The sequence below is a fragment of the Ceratina calcarata genome, unplaced genomic scaffold (assembly GCF_001652005.2).
Source record: "Ceratina calcarata isolate Rehan_Ccalc_2016 unplaced genomic scaffold, ASM165200v1 scaffold428.2, whole genome shotgun sequence".
Taxonomy (NCBI): Eukaryota; Metazoa; Arthropoda; class Insecta; order Hymenoptera; family Apidae; genus Ceratina; species Ceratina calcarata.
In genome coordinates, this window is record NW_017166501.1 from 996,650 (window position 1) to 1,021,484 (window position 24,835).

At 36.6% G+C, this 24,835-nt stretch overlaps 9 protein-coding genes across 19 annotated transcripts; 6 read left to right on the forward strand and 3 right to left on the reverse strand.

Moving 5' to 3' along the window:
* Positions 1-11: 11 nt before the first annotated feature.
* mud (mushroom body defect) lies at positions 12-4,978 on the forward strand. Its single transcript, XM_018027551.2, has 8 exons — positions 12-2,978; positions 3,048-3,346; positions 3,445-3,611; positions 3,686-3,834; positions 3,907-3,993; positions 4,077-4,139; positions 4,199-4,315; positions 4,434-4,978. The coding sequence occupies exons 1-8, from the start codon at positions 12-14 to the stop codon at positions 4,503-4,505; spliced, it is 3,921 nt and encodes a 1,306-aa protein (XP_017883040.2). The 3' UTR covers positions 4,506-4,978.
* A 429-nt stretch (positions 4,979-5,407) lies between these two features.
* LOC108626726 (1-acyl-sn-glycerol-3-phosphate acyltransferase gamma) lies at positions 5,408-8,923 on the forward strand. Of its 3 annotated transcripts, none has more exons than XM_018027556.2 (7): positions 5,408-5,676; positions 6,326-6,596; positions 6,713-6,885; positions 6,956-7,117; positions 7,249-7,587; positions 7,657-7,876; positions 7,952-8,043. In XM_018027556.2, exons 2-7 carry the CDS (start codon positions 6,416-6,418, stop codon positions 8,035-8,037), a joined length of 1,161 nt encoding a protein of 386 aa, XP_017883045.1. In that variant the 5' UTR covers positions 5,408-5,676; positions 6,326-6,415; the 3' UTR covers positions 8,038-8,043. The 3 variants fall into 3 exon arrangements, with proteins under 3 accessions (XP_017883045.1, XP_026670881.1, XP_017883046.1); XM_026815080.1 differs by lacking the exon at positions 5,408-5,676 and adding an exon at positions 5,702-5,904; XM_018027557.2 differs by lacking the exon at positions 5,408-5,676 and having other exon boundaries at positions 6,416-6,596; positions 7,952-8,923.
* Positions 8,924-9,393: 470 nt separating this feature from the next.
* Positions 9,394-10,652, reverse strand: LOC108626730 (uncharacterized). Its single transcript, XM_018027564.2, has 3 exons — positions 10,554-10,652; positions 9,854-10,161; positions 9,394-9,641 (listed from the first exon to the last, which is right to left on the reverse strand). The coding sequence occupies exons 1-3, from the start codon at positions 10,569-10,571 to the stop codon at positions 9,470-9,472; spliced, it is 498 nt and encodes a 165-aa protein (XP_017883053.1). The 5' UTR covers positions 10,572-10,652; the 3' UTR covers positions 9,394-9,469.
* Positions 10,288-12,248, forward strand: Obp59a (Odorant-binding protein 59a). Of its 4 annotated transcripts, none has more exons than XM_026815082.1 (6): positions 10,288-10,432; positions 11,303-11,547; positions 11,605-11,791; positions 11,850-11,885; positions 11,962-12,153; positions 12,210-12,248. In XM_026815082.1, exons 1-6 carry the CDS (start codon positions 10,430-10,432, stop codon positions 12,231-12,233), a joined length of 687 nt encoding a protein of 228 aa, XP_026670883.1. In that variant the 5' UTR covers positions 10,288-10,429; the 3' UTR covers positions 12,234-12,248. The 4 variants fall into 4 exon arrangements, with proteins under 4 accessions (XP_026670883.1, XP_026670882.1, XP_026670884.1 ...); XM_026815081.1 differs by lacking the exon at positions 10,288-10,432 and adding an exon at positions 10,835-10,915; XM_026815083.1 differs by lacking the exon at positions 10,288-10,432 and adding an exon at positions 10,922-11,140.
* Positions 12,249-12,267: 19 nt separating this feature from the next.
* On the reverse strand, positions 12,268-14,481 carry Ist1 (increased sodium tolerance 1-like protein). 3 transcript variants are annotated; one of them, XM_018027562.2, is made up of 6 exons: positions 13,760-14,481; positions 13,411-13,687; positions 13,185-13,346; positions 12,989-13,114; positions 12,858-12,911; positions 12,268-12,665 (listed from the first exon to the last, which is right to left on the reverse strand). In XM_018027562.2, the coding sequence occupies exons 1-6, from the start codon at positions 14,026-14,028 to the stop codon at positions 12,543-12,545; spliced, it is 1,011 nt and encodes a 336-aa protein (XP_017883051.1). In that variant the 5' UTR covers positions 14,029-14,481; the 3' UTR covers positions 12,268-12,542. The 3 variants fall into 3 exon arrangements, with proteins under 3 accessions (XP_017883051.1, XP_017883048.1, XP_026670887.1); XM_018027559.2 differs by having other exon boundaries at positions 12,268-12,722; XM_026815086.1 differs by lacking the exon at positions 12,858-12,911.
* Positions 14,482-14,597: 116 nt separating this feature from the next.
* On the reverse strand, positions 14,598-15,061 carry LOC108626734 (dolichyl-diphosphooligosaccharide--protein glycosyltransferase subunit 4). 2 transcript variants are annotated; one of them, XM_018027569.2, is made up of 2 exons: positions 14,923-15,061; positions 14,598-14,826 (listed from the first exon to the last, which is right to left on the reverse strand). In XM_018027569.2, the coding sequence occupies exon 2, from the start codon at positions 14,824-14,826 to the stop codon at positions 14,722-14,724; it is 105 nt and encodes a 34-aa protein (XP_017883058.1). In that variant the 5' UTR covers positions 14,923-15,061; the 3' UTR covers positions 14,598-14,721. The 2 variants fall into 2 exon arrangements, with proteins under 2 accessions (XP_017883058.1, XP_017883059.1); XM_018027570.2 differs by having other exon boundaries at positions 14,598-14,842.
* A 22-nt stretch (positions 15,062-15,083) lies between these two features.
* mRpL54 (mitochondrial ribosomal protein L54) lies at positions 15,084-15,942 on the forward strand. The gene is made up of 2 exons (XM_018027568.2): positions 15,084-15,264; positions 15,486-15,942. Exons 1-2 carry the CDS (start codon positions 15,174-15,176, stop codon positions 15,782-15,784), a joined length of 390 nt encoding a protein of 129 aa, XP_017883057.1. The 5' UTR covers positions 15,084-15,173; the 3' UTR covers positions 15,785-15,942.
* Positions 15,943-16,043: 101 nt separating this feature from the next.
* On the forward strand, positions 16,044-19,594 carry Nup44A (nuclear pore complex protein Nup44A). 3 transcript variants are annotated; one of them, XM_018027554.2, is made up of 6 exons: positions 16,044-16,641; positions 16,727-16,883; positions 16,947-17,208; positions 17,292-17,525; positions 17,597-17,884; positions 18,767-19,594. In XM_018027554.2, the coding sequence occupies exons 1-6, from the start codon at positions 16,531-16,533 to the stop codon at positions 18,942-18,944; spliced, it is 1,230 nt and encodes a 409-aa protein (XP_017883043.1). In that variant the 5' UTR covers positions 16,044-16,530; the 3' UTR covers positions 18,945-19,594. The 3 variants fall into 3 exon arrangements, with proteins under 3 accessions (XP_017883043.1, XP_026670885.1, XP_026670886.1); XM_026815084.1 differs by having other exon boundaries at positions 16,727-17,208; XM_026815085.1 differs by lacking the exon at positions 18,767-19,594 and having other exon boundaries at positions 17,597-18,542.
* A 410-nt stretch (positions 19,595-20,004) lies between these two features.
* LOC108626702 (uncharacterized) lies at positions 20,005-21,632 on the forward strand. Its single transcript, XM_026815022.1, has 5 exons — positions 20,005-20,781; positions 20,872-20,982; positions 21,042-21,200; positions 21,271-21,502; positions 21,565-21,632. Exons 1-5 carry the CDS (start codon positions 20,683-20,685, stop codon positions 21,630-21,632), a joined length of 669 nt encoding a protein of 222 aa, XP_026670823.1. The 5' UTR covers positions 20,005-20,682.
* Positions 21,633-24,835: the final 3,203 nt, after the last annotated feature.

A 24,835-nucleotide genomic window follows, 5' to 3' on the forward strand; every position in this document is an offset into this window, starting at 1 on the left:
CATTTTACATTATGTGGAGTGAAATTCTATTGGAATGGATAAATTGTTTAGATGTTTTAGGATCTAACATTAAAGATTTGAAAGAATTGGATGATGGAAAGGTATACAAAAAATTAATAGAATTGTTTTCCTGGGAAGGTGTTAAAAACATTTCAGAAGCAGACAACGTTATATGCAAATTTATACAAGATGAATATCCAGAGTATGAATGTGATGATAAAGATCTGGAAGCGAAGGAACACGTGTATACAGCATCCCTGTTTTTGTTGCGTGCATCTCAGGAATCACTATTTCAAAATTCAATGTGCAATAACTTGCAACATGAGACACAAGTCAAGATTAAAGCGTTTCTTGAAAGTATTATACCATACGGAAAGATCATAAAGAAGGAAACTTTAAAGAACGTGATTGCCAAGGTAGAAGATGGTTTGAGAATCTGTTTAACGCCGAAATCAAAAACTCTTACAGAATTTTTCACATCTCCTACCATGCGGTCAGTCGAAAGTCATAAATTGTTAACAACAAAGAATAGGGAATTGAGGATACTGAGGAGTGAATTAGAAGTGGAGAGACTTGAGAAAATCGATTTGCAGGATGACTTGAAAATTCATCAAAGCAAAATACAGAGTCTACAGGAAAAGTTGAAAGAGAAGATTGCTGAGATAAAGGCGTTGAAGGAAGAGAGCTTGAGAGTACAAACGCCACAGTCCTGTAAGAAAAGTAAGAATGCAATAAACTCTGAACGACACTATAGGAAAGAAATAGACCGTTTGGAGGATCAACTCGGGGAGAAACAGTGTGAGATACACAATCTTGAAACGGATAATGAAACTCTGAGAAAGAAGTTGGCGTGCGTGAAACAGCAGTGCGGATGTTACAAAGAAAAGATAGAAAATTACGAGAGGATTTTAGAAAATATGGAACATCAAATGGAGATGAAGGACAGGGAATTGGCGAATTTGAGAATGACCAACGACGAGTTACGTGGTCATCTAAAGGGAGCGGTGGCGGATCAGAGTTTTGAAATAGACGGTGTAGTACCCTTTGACACTCTTTCAACATCATTCAACTGCAGCGAAACCATGAGCACCGTGATTGAAATTCAATTACGAGAAGCGAAGGAGGAATCATCTTTGTTGAGGACCCAACTGGAAGCATCGAATAAACAGTTGGAATCTACTGCTGAAATGTATAAGAATGCAACGAAGATGTTGGAAGAGAAGACACAAATGTTACACAGTACAGAAGTGAAATTAGATGAAACTGTCAATAATTTAAACAAGAAAATTGATTCCCTGGAGAAAAAGGAAAACTCGTTGACAATTAAGAATCAGAATTTAGAGGCACTGTGCGCTTCACAAAAGGAATCTTTATTACATGCAGAACAATCGAAAGCTGTTTTAACCGATGAAATAAATACTTTAAAAGGCAGAATAAAAGATTTAGAAAAATCCGTATCTGACGAAAATGTAAATAACGCTATATTGAACAATGAGATGGCACAAGTCAAGTCGCAAGTAAACGAAAATCTCAAGTGCATAGAAGCTCTGACGGAGCAAAATAATTTATATAAAACTTGTATAGATTTGTACAGTAAAAACTTGAGAGAAATTGTTCTCGACTATTTCGAAACCGACTGTTCGGAAAACCTGAACGATAGTACAGTAGACGGTCTCATAGAACGTGTCCAAACGATATTATGTAATTTTGATAGAAAGTACAATTCAATTCAAATGGAATTAAAGTCGAAAAATAATGCTATCGACGAAGCTAATCTAAGAGTAGCAACTTTCCAGTCACGAGTATCTCATTTGGAGGAAAAAGATGAACAGAACATTGCGAAAATTAAGAAGCTGCAGGAAACCGTTACAAATAGTACAACGAGAGTTGACGAACTTGATAGTATTATAAAGAAGAATTCCGAGGAAATTTCACATTTAAGACAAGTCGAATTAAGGAAAGAAGATTTAGAGAAGGATATGGACAAGTACAAACAGGAAATAAACAGAAAAAATGCACTGATACAGACTTCCGAGAAGCATATAAAAGCATTGAAAAAAAATATTGATACTTTCAGGGCAGAATTTTTCTCCATGAGAGAGAATATACTGAACCAGATTAATGAACAGCAAAAATACAACGACAAGAAGGACAAGAGCATTTTGAATACCTGTAAAATATTATACGCCAGTTGTACTGAAGAACAACTTTCTAAGGAGAAGCTTAAAATCGAGCTTGCTGATAACGAAAAGGAGTTAGAGGTCAGTAGGAGTCTGAACGTTGCGTTACAAAATGAATTAAGAGGAAACAGGGAAATCATAAGTAGCATGGAAACAAAGTTGACGATTGCTGAAGAAAAGTTGGCGAAAGTTAAAAAAATGGAAGAGATACTTGAAGAGCAACGCGATCAACTCAAATCCGAGAATGAAAAGATTCTGCTCGATTTAAATGATGCAAATGTTAAGCTCGAGGAAGCTAAACAGGAAGCGCATAGTGCTTCGGACGAGCTAAAGATTGAAGATGAGAAAATTTGTGGTCTCATCGAGGAAATCGCTAATTTAAAATTAGAGATTGAACGTGAAAAGCAGTTACGAGCAGGATGGGAGTCGAAGACAAGGGATTTTATCAAAAAACTGGAGACAAAATTGTTAGAGAAACAAATTCGTTTAGATCAATTGGATGTGGTTGTGAAACTGAAACAAGAAACGTTGGAACTTGTGCAGGATAAGTATAATAAATTATCGAAGGAGTCAATTGTATCCGAAATGAAGATGAAGGAAGTGATTACAAATCTGCAAGAAGTGAGAAGTAATCAGGACGCGGTGTTAAAAACTCAAGAGGAAGCTTTGAAGGAGAGGTGTTTGCAATTGGAACAACTACAGAAGGAATACGACGAAACTAAAGCGATGCACGAGAAGCAATTGAGAGAACTTCACGATAAGTACAAATCTAAAGTCGACGAGATTAAACAAAACATGGTAGGCACGTTAATATTTCTTATTTTTGCTTTCGTTATGATTCGCTTACTTCTGTGATGAACATTATAGAAAGCAGCGTATAACGAGCAAATAAGAAAGCTAAACAAAGATCAAGAACAGTCCGTACAGGAGAGATTGGAGTCGTTGCAAAAGAAGATGGAACTACAGTATCGTAAGCAGGCGGACGAATTGAATAAATACAAGGCTCATGTAACAGACATGAGCTCGCGATATTGGAACATTGGCGAGAAACTGTTGAGCGAGCAACAAGAGAAGGAAAAATTACAAAAGGAACTGGCTGAATGGAAAGCTAAATGTCGGTGTTTGGATAGAAGAATACTTTCGTCGATAGAAAATAAAATTTCCAAGTAAGATTATCGTTTCATCGTACACGTTTTGCACGATAGAAGAATAGTGTTTGTTTTTAGATATTTTGCAGATATCGTTTAAATCCATTTTTTTTTAGATACGAACAAAAGGGGGAAGGGCCGGATGAACTTTTACAGAAAATTACGACGATACAAGAGCAATCAACGTACGAGAGGAGATACAGTATTAGAAGTATACAGGCAATGGGTAACGCGTTTAATGCGGAAGATGAAGAGGGAGAAGTGCCCGACAATATTTATTTGGGTAAAAGACTCGTTAAATTCATTTTAAATCTGGTTCTGCGGAATAACGAGATTAATTTAATCGTTATCTGCCAGCTGACATGAGAGATGGTAATTCTACGTTCGACAAGGACAGATTATCTATTTTGAAGAGAAGAAACGCTCTCTGCAAACCTCATTTGAAATCATCTTATCCTGCCGAAATGCAGTTTCATCCCTTACCCTTCTCGGAAGAAGAAATTAAGGTATACAATCTGTGATGTAACGTCATTTTGATGCTCCATCTCAGAATGTACTGTAGAATGTTTCAATTGTAGACTGGTTCTGCGGACGACGTATTTAACGACAGCTTAAGTCAAAGTTTGCTTCCTGAACAGAAAGTTAGGAAAAAGGATAAAACTCAAGTATGTCTCACGTTCATCGTTTATGTTACGTTACACTTTTAGACAAATTCATTCATTTGTATCGTTTTTTATTTATTGTTCAGTCCTCGTATAAAAAACCTGGTCCTCCGACTCCTGCTAAGAACGGAGGAAGATTATCGTTGCAGGTAACTAATGTGTAATTCGTTTAAAAAAATTACTCGCTATACATCGATGTAAATTTCAGAGTAACGAATTGAAAAGTCCGAATTCAATAACAATGCGAGACAGAAATAAAGACAGAATAACTACTACACCTGGAAGATTGAGAAGTTTGTTTACTTCTTCACGGCGTCAGAACGAAGTGAGTAATTAATAAATCTGCATATTTTTTACATCAACTCCGTGTGTACACATTTCTTTAACAGCATGACAAGTCGGAAGGTTCAAGCGCATGTATTACACATTGTATGTTTTTGCAGACCATTATAATTACGCCAAAAAGTCGAAGAAGCAGCATATTCAGAAAGTGTCGAAATATAAATGACAGATAAAAAATGTCTACGGATGCAACATAGAAATGTTTAATGGCAATGGTGTCATGGTTGTAAATAGCAGATGTATTTTTTCTGTAAGATTTTTCATACAAGACTATAATAATTGTACAGCAGTGGACGTGAAACTATAATTTTAACGGTAGATGATTTAAGTAAGCGATGTATAAAAACGATTTTACCACTCGTATTTTATTTATTTAGAATATCTTTTGATAATTTTATACCGACGTTATTGTATACATACGATGATATTATTACATTGTCAAAACCTAATTTTAATGTAATTAAATGTAATAAAAGATTATTGAGATGGTAATTTTGTTTTCGATATAAAAAGATTTTGGATTATAAAGTTTTATTATTACGCGCTTATCGTACAATTAATTATTACATGACGTTACATTAGTAATTAGTAAGTATAGACAGTAAATTAGACATGACAAAAATTGATGAAATAGTAGTTTAACCTGTTGCTGTGTGTAATTACATGATGAGTGCGTAATGAAGCTTTATAAACTTGTACTTGCCGTATACTATTATATATTCATAATCCAAAATCTTTTTATATCGAAAATACAAATGAGAACGGTGTCCGAGACTTGCGAGTATGTTATCTAGGTTTGGTATACTAAAACAAACATCAGTGCCAAAGTACGAGATTCGATTCGCATCTAAAAATCCTTCTGACGAGCACAGTTTAGATAACACGATTGCTAATCGCTTAGGAAAGTCCAACCCCTAAGAATCAAATGTGCCAGTCACAATCATTCATATTCACATTATTGCATAATTATCTTTTTATATTACTGAACTAAGTCTGGATGTAAGGTTCACCTAATAATAAACTGGCTTGTTCATCGGAATCAGTAAACGATTCATATTCCAATGATAAGGAGTTGATGACCATTCGGCCAATCAGTGTCGTTTCGTTCCACTCTGTCGACGCCCGAGTATAACCGACTATAACATCGCATAACAGCGAATTAACACATTTTCTTGAAAACTTTCGTCCTCTTCTATCGTTGCTCGCTACGTTTATTATTACTAGTCTCTCTCCGAATCGTAGTGACTCTGAACTGAACCTCTGAACTGAGAACTGAGAGCACTTTGTGAATGAAACTCGGTCGTGTCGCGTGACAAATTTTTTTTTAAAAATCATTCGAATCAGGTGAGTTTGTGAGAAATATTGTTACACAATTCGCCGCACTGTCTCACAAGAATTCAAGTCAGCTTTTTAATAGATCGTACCGATTACAATCCCTCGTAAATTGTTTCAATCATTCTTCGATCCGAAATTCTTCGCATTATCGCGTTCGTAATGATTACTCATGCAATTACTTTCCTGGAGACAATGATGATTAATGTCTGTGACTTTTTTGTTCTTTCCCGAAATTATGTAAGTTTACACTTTGGGGAACGTTTTCGTAATATTTTTGTAACATCTTTTATTCAACAATAAGTATTTCGAAGGCTTCTCATCGAGATGTGAGGGTTATGCAGCCTGTTTCTAAAATTATTTTGTAAATAATGCGTAATTCAATAGCTCAATAATCGATGTGTTACGCTTTAAGAAACATAAAATTGATTTTATTATCGAGTTCCTTATGTAATTAGTAATGCGTGGTGATAACAATTATAAATGTCATTTACATATTTATTATTCGTACTGTAATATTGTTCGTTTTTTCATGGAATCATTTAAAAACATTACTACGATGTTGATAAGATAGAAAGAAATCAACGTTTCGCTCCAAGTTTTAATCGAAAACTAATATTTGTTTGATCGATTTAATTCTCTCGTTCTCCTTTTGTTACAGGCATTAAAATTAAAGGGATTAAAGAGATACGTATGTATGATTTACTTTCATTGAACGCACATAGACACAGAAAAAAAGAAATCTTGAAAAATGGGGTTGCTGGCAATGTTTATTTCATCCAACATGACACACCTGATGTTTGCCATAACATTTTTTACATCAGGCTTGATAATCAATTTCTTCCAGCTCTGTTTATACGTTAGCCTTAGGCCTTTTTCCAGATACTTTTATCGAAAGATTAACTATTATCTCTGCTACTCCTTTTATGCTCGTAAGTCCATCATTTTGTGATAACATTATTTGTCGCATTAAAAGCACTGCATGTCTCGATGCACCTTGGCGTAATTGTTGTTTAATGTATGCCGTGAAATCCGATTCAATTTTCAGAGCTGGTGTTCCTAGTAGATTGGTGGTCTCATTCAAAGACTATCACTTACATGGAGCAAAAAGATTATGAGGAACATTTTGGAAAGGAACACGCGTATTTAATAATGAACCACCGTTACGAGATTGACTGGCTCTCTGGATGGGCCATGGCCGAACGAGTCGGAGTACTGGGCGTTAGTTGCACTCGAGTAATTCCACGTAACGATCGCACTCGGGTGTTTTGAAATTGTCCGTGTTTTTTAGAATTGTAAAGCATACGCGAAGAAATCGCTACAGTATATACCAACAGTAGGCTGGGCATGGAAATTCGCCGAGTTAATATTCCTGGAACGGGACTGGAAGAAGGATCAAGAAATAATTCGTACGCAGATCACGGAACTTGCTAATTATCCAACCAGTATATGGGTAATTGACATTTTCTCATCGTGAGATTGTTTTTATTCCGTTTGTCGCGAAGCTGTCCCTGTCAATTTTCGTACGCGTTTCTTTCAAATCACTTTCGGATTTTATTATTTTACTTGAAATGACCTTCGCAGTTACTTTTGTACCCTGAGGGAACACGTTTCACAGAGCAAAAATTAGAGGCCAGTCAAAAGTTTGCCCAAGAAAAGGGTCTTCCGGTGTTGAAACATCACTTGACGCCACGAACGAAGGGTTTCGTGTCAAGTATACCCCATATGCGTGGCAAGATTCCCGCTATTTATGACGTGCAAGTACATTTCAAGTCGAACGAACCCAACAAACCGTCGATTACGAATTTGCTATTGGGAAAACCAGTGAACGCGCATTTGTACATGAGAAGGATTCCGTTGGAAGAAGTGCCGAGGGAAGAAGAAGCTGCTGCGAAATGGCTGCACGAACTTTTTCAGAGAAAAGTATGCTACTTGATTTAATTCGATGTATTTCACTTTACGTAAATCAACCTTTGGATTTTTCTGTTTCAGGACCGTTTAGCAGAGAGTTTCGAAAAAACGGGCGACTTTTTTGCAACGAGTGGAGTGCCCAGGATGCAAGAATATGAATTGAAACCAAGATTACGATCGTGTTTGAATACAGTCGTCTGGTCGACAGTAATTCTATTACCGATACTTCATCATTTGATCAGTCTTTTGTTATCCGGATCAATCTTTTATTTCTCGATTGGTGTAGCCATCATTGTGCTTTGTAAGTATCCATCAATACGCTTAGTACGGTATTATTCGTATCGTTAAAAGATTAATATCACTGTTGCAATTTTAGTCCACATGCTCATGCAAAAGGCGATATCAGCTTCCGAGATCAGTAAATCATCGTCATACGGGACCGATGGGAAAAAGTCAAACTAAAGGGTAAAGCAAGTACGAAAATACAGTGTAGAAAATTTCGGACCACTATCACAGCTGATATTTCCAAATTGTCTTCACTGTATCGTAGGCCGATTACTTTTTGTACAAATCACTACGTGGGGGGACACGTTACAGTAGTATTTGGGTTTTAGACGGTACAATCTCCAAATAAGATATCTTATCCACGTGATCGCTATTATATCATTCCTCTGGATTCACAAAATCAAAGATCAACTTTCATAAATACGTAATGATCTAAGTTCGAAAGCGGTAAATATTTTTCTCGAGCGTTCGAAAACGTGTTGTATTCTTCCTATAGCAATACATACACGCTAGTCTAATTTGGAGATTATACTCATATCGTTGTTTGCTAGGCATGTGCGATTACCCGAGAGATCACAGAATTGAAGCGGGACGTTAAAATTTTGTCCCTGTTGAGGAACCTTAATTTAGTCTGCGATTCCCGACAATTTTAGAATCTCCAGTAATACGTCTTCTAGTTTTGTTCGAATTCTTCCGTTCGTTCTTGGAGCTCGGGACGATCCGCATATCCCTATTAACGCGTCGACTGTCATCGCTATTTATCATGTACGAACTTTACGCAAAAATTCAGCAGGTGCGCTTCGTTCTGTATGTAATCTTCCACTGACAGTCGACGTGTCAACTATAATTCTTAGTGGTGGGGATCAATCGGTGGAATATAGTGGGTGTAATGATCATTGCTAATCTAATTTAGTAGTGGGTTGTAACGGGTTACTAGTTTTAGACTACAGGTATACAGTACTTTGAAGGAACTTTGCGCGAAGATGTAATCGAACGTTTCAAAGGCGCGTATTGTTACGATTAAAATAGCATGTTGGATCAGCTGTTTTTGTTTCTCTATGAATTTTGTTAACATTTCGGAGCCTTGAAGATCCGTTTTTGTTTAGTTCAAACTTGTAAATTTTTGGAATGTGACAACTGTTGAAAAGAGATGCGATTCTTTTAGATTATTTGGGAAACATTCCGATGAAACTTACAAGTTTTTAAATGTTGTTTTGAAGCTATTTATTTAGTTTGAAAGAATTTTTTTTATACATAAATAATTATTCATCTATGCACAAATATTAATTGAGATTTTTTTTAAACATTCATAAACATATATTTTTACTTAATATTTATTAAACATTTTTGAAAGCCGGCGAGTACAATGCTATTGTACAGAAAAATATACGTACATATTCACGTCTCGAAAATGTGGGATTCGTGAATGTGTAATGTATAACGTCTACTAAAAAAACTTCTCTCTATCAGTTCATTTTATTTGTGATTACTTATGCAGTTATTGTTATTATTAAATAAAGGATTTGATTCCATGAATTGTTTTTTTTTTTAAGCACGTCAATTTTTTTAAGCTGATTGTTTACGGTCTTGAAGAATGCATTGAACATAGTTACTTTTCTATCCTTTGTACGTTACTCTCATGATGTATCTCTGTGTACCCTTCCAAAGGACTGGCAATGTATTTGACTCTCCTTAATTTACCCATCGCATCGTAATAGCCGTACTGTCCCTTTATCGTACCATTCCGGTGCCTCTCTTCTAATCTGTATTGTCTATTTTTCCTGGAAATAATTGTACGTATCGCGTGTAAGTTAAATATCTCTTACGAATGTGTAACGATTTACATTGTGTATGTACGTATACAGATTTTAAACTAAGCGTTTGTAATAAATAAATAAATCTAATTTTTATAAAATAGTAATGAAAATTGTTAATTTTATTCCCCGGATCTAAATGAAATTATAATCCAGCGAATATAAAAACAATTATATACCCGTATCCAGTATCGAATCCAAATATGTACGTCTGTGGTCCCTTATGGCCTTCTATTTGAAATTGTATGCGATCTGCATCGGCTGACAAGTTCCACGGGTCTAAAGTCTCTTCTCTATGGACTTTTTCACGTTTATCCATTACCGATTTGTCTCCCCTGGTTTTCTGCGCTCGCGGCTGTTTATCGTTCCTCCTGGCTATCGTATCGTGACCGTGATTCAACGACAATTGCTTACTCTTTCCGTAAGATTGTTGATTGCCGGCCCACGAAACGTCGATCGCGAATGTAAGAACCGCGTTCAGTATAAACTAAACAGATCAGAATAACGTAAAGATAGTCGTTATACAAGTTAAACTATATACAAAACCGAAATAAAAAGACAAACCGAAAGACAAATTATTGATATTCTGAACTTGATATGCTTGTAACTTGCCTCTGATCTTGCATTAGTTTCGCTTTCACGCGCTTCCGTGGTTCATTGATCTTTCGTGATCGAACACTGACGTTTACTTTGTTTTTAACGATAGTTTCAACGAATAAATAACAATATCGAAAAGAAAATATACTCTCAAACAAATGGTATGAGAAATGTTGCTGAACGAAATCTTCGTCGAAGTTCAATTTTTTGATATTCAAAACTGAACTTCGAGGAAAGCGTAGATATGAACAGGAAACTTTTATGAATTATTTCTTTACTTACAAGAAGTTTAATATGCATTTCGTGTTTCCAATATCAATTCACTTGTAAAATTCTCACGAATACTGTCCGCGGCTAGTTTTGTCTTGCGATCACTTTCGCATTACCTCCGACTTTCAGATCATTCTCCCACCCATCCATATCCAATCGATCGGTTGGAATAAATCAGTGAACCGACAAACTAATTGGCGGCAAACAACGTTATGCCTTTTATTGTATCTATAAATTTATGTATAAAACTGTTCTAATATTCCCGCATTTCTATACATTAAATTGTATTACTATCAAACATCAGAATGGCGTAATGCGTGTCCCTAATGCTTTTTGTTCAGTGTTATGAAATCAGTTTTCCTGGCTATGAAAGGGTAACAAAAAGACAATGACAAACGTGTCATACGTTTCATAAAGAATTGCACAATTCACGTATAAAGCGGAAGAGAATAATTCACGATACGTCGTGTGTCACTGTAAACATCCACTGAACTCAAACTCTTTTCAAAGATAAATTGACAAGTTAATTAGCGCAGCTCCATGTTTTCCTGTTGATTTCGTCTATATATTTGGCCGAATGAAACACGGTTTCAATAATCGTAAGTTAATTCGTGTAGATGACGGGTATCATGAAAAATATCATTCCGTTTGCTTTGTGTTTCATCATTTTATGTTTGTTTCGCGGAGGAGCAGTATGTCACTCGTAAAAACTCGATTCTGCATTGTATGATGATATTCTTCATTATTTTGATTATTTTCAGTCATTGAGATGTCGTTCCGGGAATCAACAAATGGACGCGCATTTTCAAAAAGTATTGAGAACATGCAGGAGTCGTTACGCTGGTTCGAACTCGGATAACGGGGAGGATTCCATGTCCATGGACGAGTCCAGCAGTTCAGACAGCAATTCCGGTTCCGAGGAAAATGTGTACGAAAAAAATTTCTATTATAAGAAGGATGACAATAGATCCTACAATCAGTCGATGAACAACCAGAGAGACGGCAGGTGTGATTGTTGAGAAGTCAATTACGAAACAAGATTTAACGACTGATTCATCTATAGGAATGCTGATAAGAATGGCAATACAAATACTCGTTCGTCCGATCATTCAATCAATGGAAATGTCAGAGATTCACAAAATATGAGAAACAATCATAAAACCAACGATCGCGACTCTTGGAATTCGCGAGACACGCGTATAAACAACGGGAATACTCGGTTCAACAATAGTGCAGACCGGGAGCAAGGAGTAAGAGTCGATTATTCGTTCGTTTTATTCGTTTGATAATCCATGTAATTTGTTGCAGTGCGTCGTGCAATGTTTCTTCAGTGAGTTACACGCTGTACGTACGATATCGTTTTTAAATATCAAAGTAAGTTTATTGGTTTTAAGCATCGTCATCATTCGTTGAATAATAGGTGGACCAGAAGGGATTCCCGGATAAAGATTTAGTGATCCCGTTGATGAGCCAAAATATTCAAGACCCAGAGTTGAAAGATTTCATCGAAGGATCGATCAGCGAATGTTTCCGATATATGGAATTTAAAAAACAAGAAAAGTGCGAATTCTCGCAGAGTCTGTTGACTTGCTTAGCTGAGAAGGGGCAACAGGTGAGTTTATGGACAGCAATTATAAATCGAAATTAATTGTTGAAATTTTATTTTAGAATTGCGAAGATTGGGAAAATTAAATTCGTAATTAAAACAAAATATTAACGATGTCTGTACGATAATAATATTGTATGTATATTTATTTATGCATACAAAACAATAAAAGCATTTAAAAATAAGCTTGCGAACTTTTTATCACAATCTCTGTAGACACTAACCGTTGTGGATTGCTATTTTACATTTGTTTTTTTATACATAGAATTCCTTGTATAATACAAGCTTCTCGATTACCATGCTCAAAGTTATTTTTCAATGTCCGTTTGGAGGATCCAACCGTAATCGATGTTAAAATACGCTTGTGTGCAACGAGTTTTCTCGAGGACGAGAAGCTATTTTCTCTTTTTCAAGTCCTCGAAACGCTTCATTAAATCATCAAAGTCGACATCTTCGCTGGTAGACGGATTATTCGACGGTAAATCATTCTCGGACGGCACGGCTGGCAAATCTGGAAGCTGAAAATCATTCATCGGCATTTTCGATCGCGGTTGCGGTTTCGGTTTCTGGTCAGACTGTAATAAGAAATCATAAATAAACATGTATATATAAGAAATATAATCAAAACGAAATGCAATGTAAAACGATAATGTAACAAATCGAAAGAAACTAAACGACTCGTACAATTGCACTTGACATTGCGGAATTACCTCTTTATTTAAATCAGGTGGAAATGAACCATACGGCGGCGGTAAATCATTTTCCTTGATAAATCAGAATTCGTTATTCATCTTTGACAATCTTTATCAATCACAAACGACTCGAATGTTATAATACTTACGGGTTTATTTCCGTTCGAGTTGTCCAAGGGAATGTTGTACGACACAGGATTGTAGGGAAAATTTTGATCTTTATCTTCGGGAGGTCCCGAAGGTGCTACAAATCCCATGGGTCCCTTTTCTGAATTCTACGAAACAATTGATTTTGTCAGAGATACAAATTAAAAGAACCAACTCGAACAAGATGGAATTATTTACAATAAAATTAGTCGCTGGATTTGGTAATAGCGGAGGCTGAGGGAAACCGATAAATCCTGCTGGCTGAGGAAAGCCTCCACAAGCCGTGTCCAAATTATTTCTTTCTCCACTATTTCCAACATCTATCAGCAGAGCATCTTGACCACTGCCTTCTGCCATCACCTGTGACGTTACGATTAACACAGGTATAAACACAACGAATTAATATAGCGTGTCTCATCTTTACCTGTGGATCTGGCTCGTACTCAACGTTATAATTCTTTGCAATCTCTATGAGATATTTCTCCACGAGAAGCTTGGAAGGTGATTGAACACTCATCTTGTGCTTCAATTTTTCTGATATCGTCTGTACAGCTTCTTCTCTACAAGCGTCCGTATACTGTTTACCGTACTTTGATGACAAAATGTCAGCTATTACTTTCATTTCCTGAACATCGGTCTGCATCCTAGGAGCAACCCAAATTATCGTAGAAATAGCTTCTGCCAGTCCTTCGTCCAATGTTCTGGAATCGTATTTGTTTCAATACAAACTCGATTTATATCACTGTTTAGTTTCTTTAGGAATGACCGCTTACTTCATTTGTTGAATCAATCCGAAACGCGCGAGAAGGAGATCGCAATACATTTCTATCAGTTCCATCGCCTCGACCATGTAATCTTCCCTGATGATGTGTTCGACCCGTATTTTTGCTCTTTCAATCTTACCCGCGACAATGTAATCGGCTATTTCTTTCCGGGCTTTCTGAGCCAGTTCGGTCTTTTTTTTCTCCAGTAATTTCAGCCGATTTATCGCCAGACGCAGATGCGTCTTCAGTTTCGTGTAATTCGGTCCGCTCGAAAACATTTTTCTTGTTACGTATCAAAAGAATTAATGCAATAATCTCACATAATCTCACGTAGGAGTTTAATAACGAATAATTCGTCGAGGTTACTCCCAAGAATGACAGCAGGTGACAGTAAACGGAGATGTGTGCGTTTTACATGTACAAACACCGTTACACTGTTTTTTTTATGCGGGTTTCGACGAATTTTATAATTACTCGAATTTACAAGATGGGAATGAATGAAATGAATCTTTATAAATCCGCGAAGGCTTGATAAAAGGTCAACGCATGAATCTTACAATGAATCATGTTTATATGCACGTATATGTGCGTGTACATATACATTACAGAAGAAATAAGCTAAGAGAGTGTTCGCCAGAGATGAGGTGGATCGTGGATCTCTGGTGCACACGGCCGGGTCACGTGGCCGAGTTTTGCGTGTTTCAACTTTTTCTGTGCATCGATCAGCGTGTGGATGGTGCTTTATTTTCATCCTTATGGATGCTGTCAAAGGAAATGTTTTTATAACGCTACTTGTCAAATTAGGCTACATTTTCTATTAATTGTAACATAAGATGAATAAAAGCAGTTTTATTTAATATGAAATTTGTTATTTTATTTGATCACATCTTCAACAGTACAATGCATTGCGAAGATACACAATGCACACATGGTTCAGCTTATGAATTAGACAGGAATAACCTGCCAACCCTTCATTTGTTATAGTTTGCAGTTATGTAGTGAAAGAGAAAGACTAGGCAAAATAACGTTGCTCCAAGAATGTTGCAGAATATAGCCAGCTGAACGTCTGTGATCATCTGAAACGTTATTAGCCTAATTTATATCATAGTACTTGTTTTATGACGAATAAAACTTTACGCAGAGGAAGAACTGATTAAAGAGGAGATGATTACCTTAAAAGATTATTTTATATTGTACAGTTCAGTTCGCTTAAATAAAATGCGTGATTTGACACGTTACCACACGTCACACGCCGCAACTCGTATAATCAACGCCACAGAATTCTATGTTTATAGGTAGGAAAATGGTGGGTAGGAAATGGAATGCCACGAATTTAGCATCTCGATATCTCGATCATCTGCTTCAGCGTGAAGATTGCTGCATTCCTTGTTTATATTTGTAAATATATATATATATTTACGCTATGTCTCTTTTAACTGTTTTACGTTTATCACGAATCGGAGGAAATGTTGTCGTTCCTGCACAGTACGCGATACAGACAAAAAATTATGCAGGTAATATTACGAATTAGTAAATCATTACGTGATTTTCAAATACTGATATATTTCATCTAACGAAAGGTTAAGCTTCACGTGCTTTAAATTCACAACTCATTTTCCTATGTCGTTCAGTTTGTTTTGTCTACAAAATTATTATTGGATTTTGATTGAATTATTGTGTCATAGAAAAAAATAAATACATATTAATAATAATATTTTGCACATGTTATTTATAGCTCCAATCGATAAGAGGAAACAGAGAGTGATGAAAAGTCAAAAAATACACTTACCAGTTGAAAAGGATGTCAATAAGTTAATAAATTACTGTTGTGGATCAAATATTTATAAAGAAGGAGAAGACATCAAACTGAAGCCGGATTCTGAGTATCCTGAATGGCTGTGGAATATTAGGACAGAACCACCAAAATTGTCAGATCTAGATCCAAATACAAAACAATATTGGAGATACATTCGTAAAAGAGCACTTCTGAGGAAGAATCAAATGCTAAAATTTATAAGACCCAAATATCATTAATTCAACATACAGAGAAATTATATATACTTTCAACATTTGAATGAATTTCTTCATATTGCAGTAATTTAGTAGCAAGGAATACATTATGTCAAAAATGATCATTTATTAAGAATGTACATAAATAAATTATTAACTCTGTATAAAACATTTTATTTGAACCTGAATCATTCCTGTCATGATTAATCCAGAAATCTATACCCATTATTATTGTTTATTTATCAAACCACACAACGATTCTGCATTTAATTCATGGACCGAAACAGCGCCGGCCATAGTAATCTCGCATAATGAAGTTCGTGGTTACGATGCACCGGTTTATTGTAATGCATTCGAATAATATGTGATGAAAACTACGAATTTCAAAATATAAATCAAAAAACGTTTCTTCATCAATATAATATTTGCTGTTTCATTTGAAGATTCCGAACGTACATTGTCGTGTTAGTGCGACCGTGGATGATATAAACAATTTTAATAAATGGAAAGGGCACTGTGTTTCCCTCATGGTTTTCCCTCCTTTTTAACAATGCAAAAGTTTAACTAAACTATCAAAAGAGATATCTGTTCAAAGTAATGTTCGAGTTATATATTGAACTAATAAAAATATAAAGCTTTGATATTTCGGCGTTTGCCTGATTCTACTAAAATCTTTAAATTAAATCGTCTAACCTCTTACGTGTATTAATATCTACACAAATATCGTCGATCAAAGTTTATTTATTTCGTAATATTTAAAGTACTTAAACATGTTTGAGGCGCATAGTATTAATGCCGAGCATAAGGACTTGATTCATGATATTGCTTATGACTTTTATGGGCAACGCATGGCAACGTGTTCCAGTGATCAATTTGTAAAAGTAAGAACTTACAGTGTATAGTCATTTTATTTGAGGCACAAATGTTTCTGATTTAATCATTAATGAAATCATTATAAAATTATAGGTTTGGGATGAGGATGAACATGGTAACTGGCATTTAACTGCATCCTGGAAAGCTCATAGTGGATCTGTGTGGAAAGTGACATGGGCTCATCCAGAATTTGGCCAAGTACTTGCTACCTGTTCTTTCGATAGAACAGCTGCTGTTTGGGAAGAGATAGGTAAAGCTCTTCTATTTAAATTGATTATGATTAATTTATCCAACGATCATGTATCATCTACAGTTGGAGAGGGATCTGGACCAGGGGAACGTGGCATGAGGCACTGGGTTAGGAGAACAAACTTGGTTGATTCCAGAAAGTCTGTTACGGATATAAAATTCGCACCTAAAACTTTGGGACTTCTGTTAGCTACTTGCAGTGAAGATGGTGTAATCAGAATATACGAAGCTCCCGATGTCATGAATCTGAGTCAATGGACTCTTCAGCACGACATCAGTTGCAAATTGCAATGTAGCTGCCTTTCCTGGAATCCGTCTCTATCGAGGTGCGTCCATGAATCATAATTGAACACGATACAAATCAAACGTATGTTTCAAATGGTGTTCCTTCTCAATTGTTTTCAATCAGATTGCATCCTCCAATGATAGCAGTTGGAAGCGATGACCAAAACCCATCGTCTGGGGGAAAAGTTTTCATATATGAATATTCAGAAGGAAGCAGGAGATGGGCGAGAACAGAAACGTTAAGCAGTGTTACCGATCCTGTCCATGATATCGCGTTCGCGCCAAATCTGGGTAGAAGTTTTCACACATTGGCAATTGCATCAAAAGATGTACGAATAATTACGTTAAAACCTTTGGTGTAAGTATAAAGAAGAAATTAACTTTCAAATCACGCAAGGAGGAACCTATACGAAAATATTGTTCATGCAGGGATAGCGCGCAAAGTGGTGCGCCACGCTTTGATATCAATCTGGCGGCACAGTTCTCTGATCACGATTTTACCGTGTGGCGAGTGTGCTGGAATATAATGGGAACGATTTTAGCGAGTTCTGGAGACGACGGTTGCGTTCGATTATGGAAAGACAACTATATTAACAATTGGAAGTGCGTTGCCGTTTTAAAAGGTGACGGCACGTCTGCTCAAAGTGCTGAAACTCCTACGGCAGCGACGCCACCGAATCATGCGACGGGAATGCAACAAACACCTTCAACGACAAGGTACTACAAACTGGGTTCCATCAGTCATCCAAATCAAGTGCCTTGGCATTAGAGTAAACGATTTATTTTTTTACCATAGTCATCTTTCCTACCAATTTATAATTTCACATCGTTCTGCACGCAGCGTGCAAAATATATTGAATTTATATTGATACAGCATATAAATTGGTTACTCTTTTATCTCTTATAAAATTATACTATCCTCATTTTTAGAGACAGACAGATTATGATTTCACGGCATTACATTACGTTTGAGTAATTTGTATCTTTTTGTTAAATAAGATAGGTATAATGCATAAAGCATATATTTCGCAGCACACTTTTGTAACAAATCTTATTTTAATGTATAATTGTTGAGAGCGGTCTTGATAAATTAAAATTGTTTATCTTTTCATATTAACTTTGTACAGTTCGATAAAACGGTATACCTTGCCATTTGGGCTTGGCAAGGAACATGTTGAGGAACTTTTGTACTATAATAAATTTCGGCAGGTTTATTAGCTGCTTATTTATACATCTCAACATCAGAGTTATTGTAAATACTTGGTTATCATGTACACGTACGAGAGCATACTTTGGGAAATGTTGGTCAAAAGTCATACTTTATTCAATTTGTAATGCACTTTTTTCATTAATAAATGCTGTTTGTACATTATAATACACCTTTTTATTTCGTCCTACCTCAAAGTACTTGAATAAAATGCATTTACCTCGTGGTAAAAAGCATACTTTTTAATTTCAATTATATTATAATAGAGCAAGTTTTACGCTATTGCTTTAACACGATTGTATGCTGGTCTGCTAACTGACACTAATCAACTGCATGCCAATGATCAGCATACAGCTTCGTCACTGTTTAAATGAGCTTTATTTCACTTTCAGAGCAATAACTATAGCAACAGTGATTGCAGAGAAGCCTACAGCTACAGTCATGTACAGCAATAAATGGCAGCCACCTGTTATAAAAGGTCGTTTCAGTAACTCTGTATGGCTAGGAAATCCTAGCGAATCGACCCCACCTCCGCCTCCAATTTTAGAATGTCCAAAGGTAAAGAAGTAATGCAGACTGCATTCTTCGAATTGTTTGCCCTTGCTAATACTAACAATGTATGAAAGCAAATAACTTATGATCTTGCGTTTGTGGTGAACTTGATTTACTTACCATCCTGTAACAATGTGACAACAAGCAGCAATTGTTAATTATACAGGTACTAGTGACGACACTTTTTTTTACATTCACGTATATTTATAACAATGATTTACACGTCATTTCGAGTGAGTCTTGAAAACTTTGTTTTTTACAAGTACAATTCCTTTCGTCACAAAGTGATGTATTTATATTGCGAGAAAATAAAGAATACATTTGTGAAAATACAGACGGAAATATTTTTTACAGAATGCGTACGAAATAGAAATCATAAACTACGTGAATCAGAATGTATAAACGATGTACGCCTATAACCCGAATCTACTTGGAATGCTGAATCAATTTATTTCAAGATCTATATTTTGAAAAATATAATTTAATGAACGACTGTGACGTCTCGATAAACAATTTAGATTAATACAATAAACGAACCGCAGATTACGAAAAGTATGTTACTGACCAACGTAGTAGTTTGGCAATTGTCTTTAAAGTGCGTTGCGTCTGTACGCGACTCCAAGAATTTCGTTGATCAAGTGGTGTCAATAAACAGTTACCGGTCCAAATAAGAATAATAAGTTACTCGATTACTGTCTAACGTTCGTGCGAGCTTGAGGAAGATTTCAAGTAGCTGTCTAAAACGCGTGTGTATCATGAAACGCGTGTCTGAACCCGCTCGGAGTAGCCTGTTGGACGTTGTCAGAAAAAACCTTCGTGCTGCTGGCAGGGTACAGTATCATTTATTTGTCTGTTGTCTAATTCCATGATAATTTTACATCTTTTGTTGTTTTAAATTTTATTTCGCAAAATTTGTATACGCTGTTTGTGCGCTTGTGCCTGCCTAGAGTGACCTCTACCTTTGCCCCTCCATGTTTTTGAAACTTTTTACTTCAAAAACATGTGTGCTGTGTCGTTAACTACGTGTCAGTGTATATTTAAGAAAGTATTAAATAAACGAACCGCAGATTACGAAAAGTATGTTACTGACCAGCGTAGTAGTTTGGCAATTGTCTTTAAAGTGCGTTGCGTCTGTACGCGACTCCAAGAATTTCGTTGATCAAGTGGTGTCAATAAACAGTTACCGGTCCAAATAAGAATAATAAGTTACTCGATTACTGTCTAACGTTCGTGCGAGCTTGAGGAAGATTTCAAGTAGCTGTCTAAAACGCGTGTGTATCATGAAACGCGTGTCTGAACCCGCTCGGAGTAGCCTGTTGGACGTTGTCAGAAAAAACCTTCGTGCTGCTGGCAGGGTACAGTATCATTTATTTGTCTGTTGTCTAATTCCATGATAATTTTACATCTTTTGTTGTTTTAAATTTTATTTCGCAAAATTTGTATACGCTGTTTGTGCGCTTGTGCCTGCCTAGAGTGACCTCTACCTTTGCCCCTCCATGTTTTTGAAACTTTTTACTTCAAAAACATGTGTGCTGTGTCGTTAACTACGTGTCAGTGTATATTTAAGAAATTATTAACGGTAAGAAAAATTATATTTAGAGTATGTATATTACACGCATCGTCTATATCGGAGAGTATTATGGCTCAAATTCCACGCTGGCAGAGGTACGTGTATAATAGAGTTGGTACAATTTTGTATAGACGAAGTCAGAAAGCCATATACGGATATAGTTGGAATAAATGCAATTTCTAGAAAATGGAATCTATAATACGTCGTTTACAAGCAGAGTACACTAACCTGTCGATTACTGGCTTGTTTCTCGTTTATCCGCAATATTATATTCATATGCTAGAGGTGTGTCATCTTTAATTTCGCTAATCGAGTGTTTAAGAAAGAGTTTAGATATAAATTCTTTTACGGGAATTCGGCTTTGTTAATATATAGGCACCGGAAGATATAATTTATAGACATTTCAAATCATTGCACGACGATAAGATCCAAGACTGTGAAATATTGCAATCAATCTTTCTTCCGACTTATCACCACGTCCATCAAGTGAGTTTTGCGTTACACGAAACGAAAAGAGCAATAAATGTTTGCATCGAAATTTGCAGAGATTTTTTTCGGGATGGTTCCACGTGTTCACTATACCGCCAACGTTGATACAAAAAATAGAATCCTACGAGTTGGAGGATATTCAAGTGCAAATGTCCAATTGTTACAGGAAAATATACGCGTTTTGCGATTATATCTCGAGTACGGTCCGCGATCGCGTGAGTGAAATAATTGATAGATTCACAAGTCTGGGTGATTGAGAGTTAATATAAATATATTTCTGCAAAGTCGGTCCCGATGAAGGATGTCGTGAGGAACTTGAACGATAAGATTTCGAGACTTTATCCCGAAAGTACGTTGTTGGAATATTTATTAAACATAGACAGCCCTGTTCTTTTGACGGTCAAAGAGTATTTAAAAGTGTATTCTTCGGTCCCGCTCGTTAATCTGTATTCAGGTAACACTACTGCAAGCTCAATAGTAATAGTACTTTATAATTTTAAATACAATTGTTTCCAAGGTTTGTGGATTTTGGAAGAAAGTAGAAATCGTCGATTGAATAAAAACGATTATTTATTTCAGAGTATTTACAATATCAAAAAAAGTCTCCTTTTATAGGGTACATGAAATTTGTTGTCAGATATCGCTAAACTAATTACATATACAAACTTGATTCAAACGGTTTCCACTTTAATTTTCTTTTTCTCTTCCGCGAAAGCAGCTGGTCAGACTCGATATCATATTAAAGATTTACAGACGTTGAAACGGTGCTTCCATGTACTTGTACTTATTAGTCTAAAAAGATTTCTTTGGCTCTTATCCCTGGCTACTGTCAAGATACATGGTAACGAAGCAAATTGATGTGCAAACGCTGGTCTCGGTATTGTTGAATATTTTGTGGTCGTCGCGCGAATCCCTATTTCTAAATGCAACGGATTCATTACTTATCGATTAAATAAACAGTAATTTATTATTTCAAACAGGATTTATCATGTCGAAACAGATGTAAAACAACATTCAGCGCGTAGTATGTATAACGTTTCATATAGTATTAATATACGTGACCCATACAAGACGGGATGTGCAGTTCACGATAGTACTTTGTACAAAGATTCCGAAATAACAATCTTTACGTGAATGTTTTATGCGTGATCAAACTGAAAAATCATTGTGCAAAGTATCATCATCCCATTTCACATCGAATTGCTTCCCATCTCGTACAGCGTACAATTAATGAACAACTTGACGAGGGAATCGCACTGTACAATAATGTCATATACTCAACGATTGAAAGTAAGGCCAGATTTCTCAGTCGTTTCAAACGATATCCATCAACATGCTCATTCAGCGTATTTACAATTTCCGCACGTAAAGACCACAAGACGTTTCGAATACTGACCAAATGACTCTGCATTAGAGGGATAGCTCCACGCGGGAACGCGTTCAACATTCACAGTTTCAATTGTTTACAAACGGTTGAAATTTGCAGACACCATATGGCCGCCGCCCCGCGATCTGGTGATCTGCACCTTTGACGGACAAGAGCGTAAGAGTATCGATGAATCGGTGAGACAGAGGTTCGGCTCCCTCCGCAGTTCGATTCGTTAGAGATACCCGAAATTCGATTGAGGAAGAATGGAACGCGGATGCTGGTCGATTCTGTTGAACAAGAGAACGTGAAACGAAACGTTGTCATCAGCACCGACAAGCGTTCAGCATAATACGTAAACCGTTTCGTTGATGATCGTGGCAGAGAATTGTATTCGAATAAATTATAAAAAAGATTTTGTTGGCAGTTGTATGTTTGAAGATTTGTTTCTCACCGCTGGCGAGACTCTTGTTCGCAGAACCGGATCTCGTTCGTACTCGACACGCATTATCTATATTTTAATCGTATTGGGAATGATCGCATCGTTTTGTTTATTCATCTGTTACTCAGCCTTTTTCAGCGTAGAACGTTTAATACAAGAAGAAATGGGTGTTTCGTAACGGTTAGTAAAGTTCCTTCTTAGTACACTGGCTATGCGCCAACGTCAATTCCATCAATGGCAATTAATAAGTAACGAGGATCGCGCGAATTTCACTGTCGGCGCGATTTCATTTTTAATTTTTAAATATTACAGTCAGACACCGTGTCTCCGAAGATAAAACTTGACGACTAGCGATCGAAAGAACACATTCATCTAAAGGACTCGAAAGAACGTCTAATTCTCGATAATATGTACATACACGAGCGGATCGTGAGACCACCGCCGGTTTCCTACGATCGTATTTACGTACATTGAATTTATTTCTTAATACATCCAGATCTTTCCTCGTCTCTCTTTCTCGTTTTCTTCGACTCCTTTTAAATATTCACACGCACACAGACGTATTAGGGAAAGGTGGAGACATATACAGACCCGAAGCAGAAAACTCTTTCCGCTATTTCGTTTCTGTCGTTTCAAAAATTTAACAACAAGGGAAGCTGTACATACTCGCCTTTTCTTTCGCGAATTTTCCTATTGGCGATTCGCGAAAAACACCTTTGCACGACACGACGTGCCCTTTAATATCTTCATTCGGTTATGGTTACGATCTACAGCCAAGACGATCTCGTGTCCATAATTTTTATTCTTCGACGATTAAATAACAATCTCCGAATGAATATATCCGTTTTGAAATTCTCAACAAGCATAGAAACAGAGTAAGACAAAGAATCGCTTTTCCCCCCTTTCCCGTTTCTCAATTCAGCCGCGGTCACGTTACTCGGGAGGAAAATCGTCACTTTATACATTATACAGATACGTAATCTTACAATAAAATCCAGAATACTGCATACTGACGAAAGCAACGGGGAATCTTTTCGCGCATCTTTATTTCATCTTTAAAAACATTTTTTCCTCCTTTTCGAGTATTTTCATCGTTCCGTAGCGTCATTAATTTCCATTTTTCGATGATGGTCAGCTGTACGATATGTCTTCAGTGTCCTCGTTTTTCCCCGCCCCTCCCTTTCTATTTTTTTTTATCGAGCATGCACACACACGAAATTCTTGTTCCCATCAACTGTTTAACTTTTTATCTCAGTATTACGTTATTCTGGTTGCCGACTTTTATACGCATATACATTATTTATACTTAAATCGACTAAATGAATTGTACACTGTGTATATTCTCCTCTTTTTATTTTACCGTCGTAAAAGTGGGAATGAATCTTTCTCTCTTATATTCTCTCTCTCTCTCTCTCCCTCTCTCCCATTCGCTCGCTCGCTCGCTCATATTTTTCATCTTTATACTACAGCAATCTGTATAAAATATCCTCCGCATCCAAGGTGTATGTACAGCACGCGCGAAATCCGTGCATATGTACAAGTATTATTCCCCATCGTTAAACTCGTTCTCGACTGCACACGCATGGACTCTTGCAACGTCATCTCAAACGTTTTCTCATCTTCCCCGTAATTCCTTTGCATACCTGTTCGCACACACGCTCGAGAATCGTCCGTTCAATGTAAAAAGGGCACTTGATTAAACAGAGAGACGTAAACGTGATGATTATCACGGGGAGGAAGGGAAATAAATTCGTTCGGAAATAAACCGGCCTCGTTTCCGATTTGCGTGCGGCTTTTATTACGCGTATCAGCTTCGACTCTGTACTTACTGTGTACTTACACGCGACTCTCAAACTGTCACCGAACACGAACAACGGTTGAGGGTGTTCGCCTCTGAACGATCGTGATAAGAAGACGACCGTATTTCCTTCGAGTACTCGCCGTCGATTACCCTGATCTATCTCGTCCGTCTCTCAAGACAGCGACCCTTTAAGGATGTATTGGCTATTCAGTCAATCCCAAAAGTTTATGCACTTTAGAAA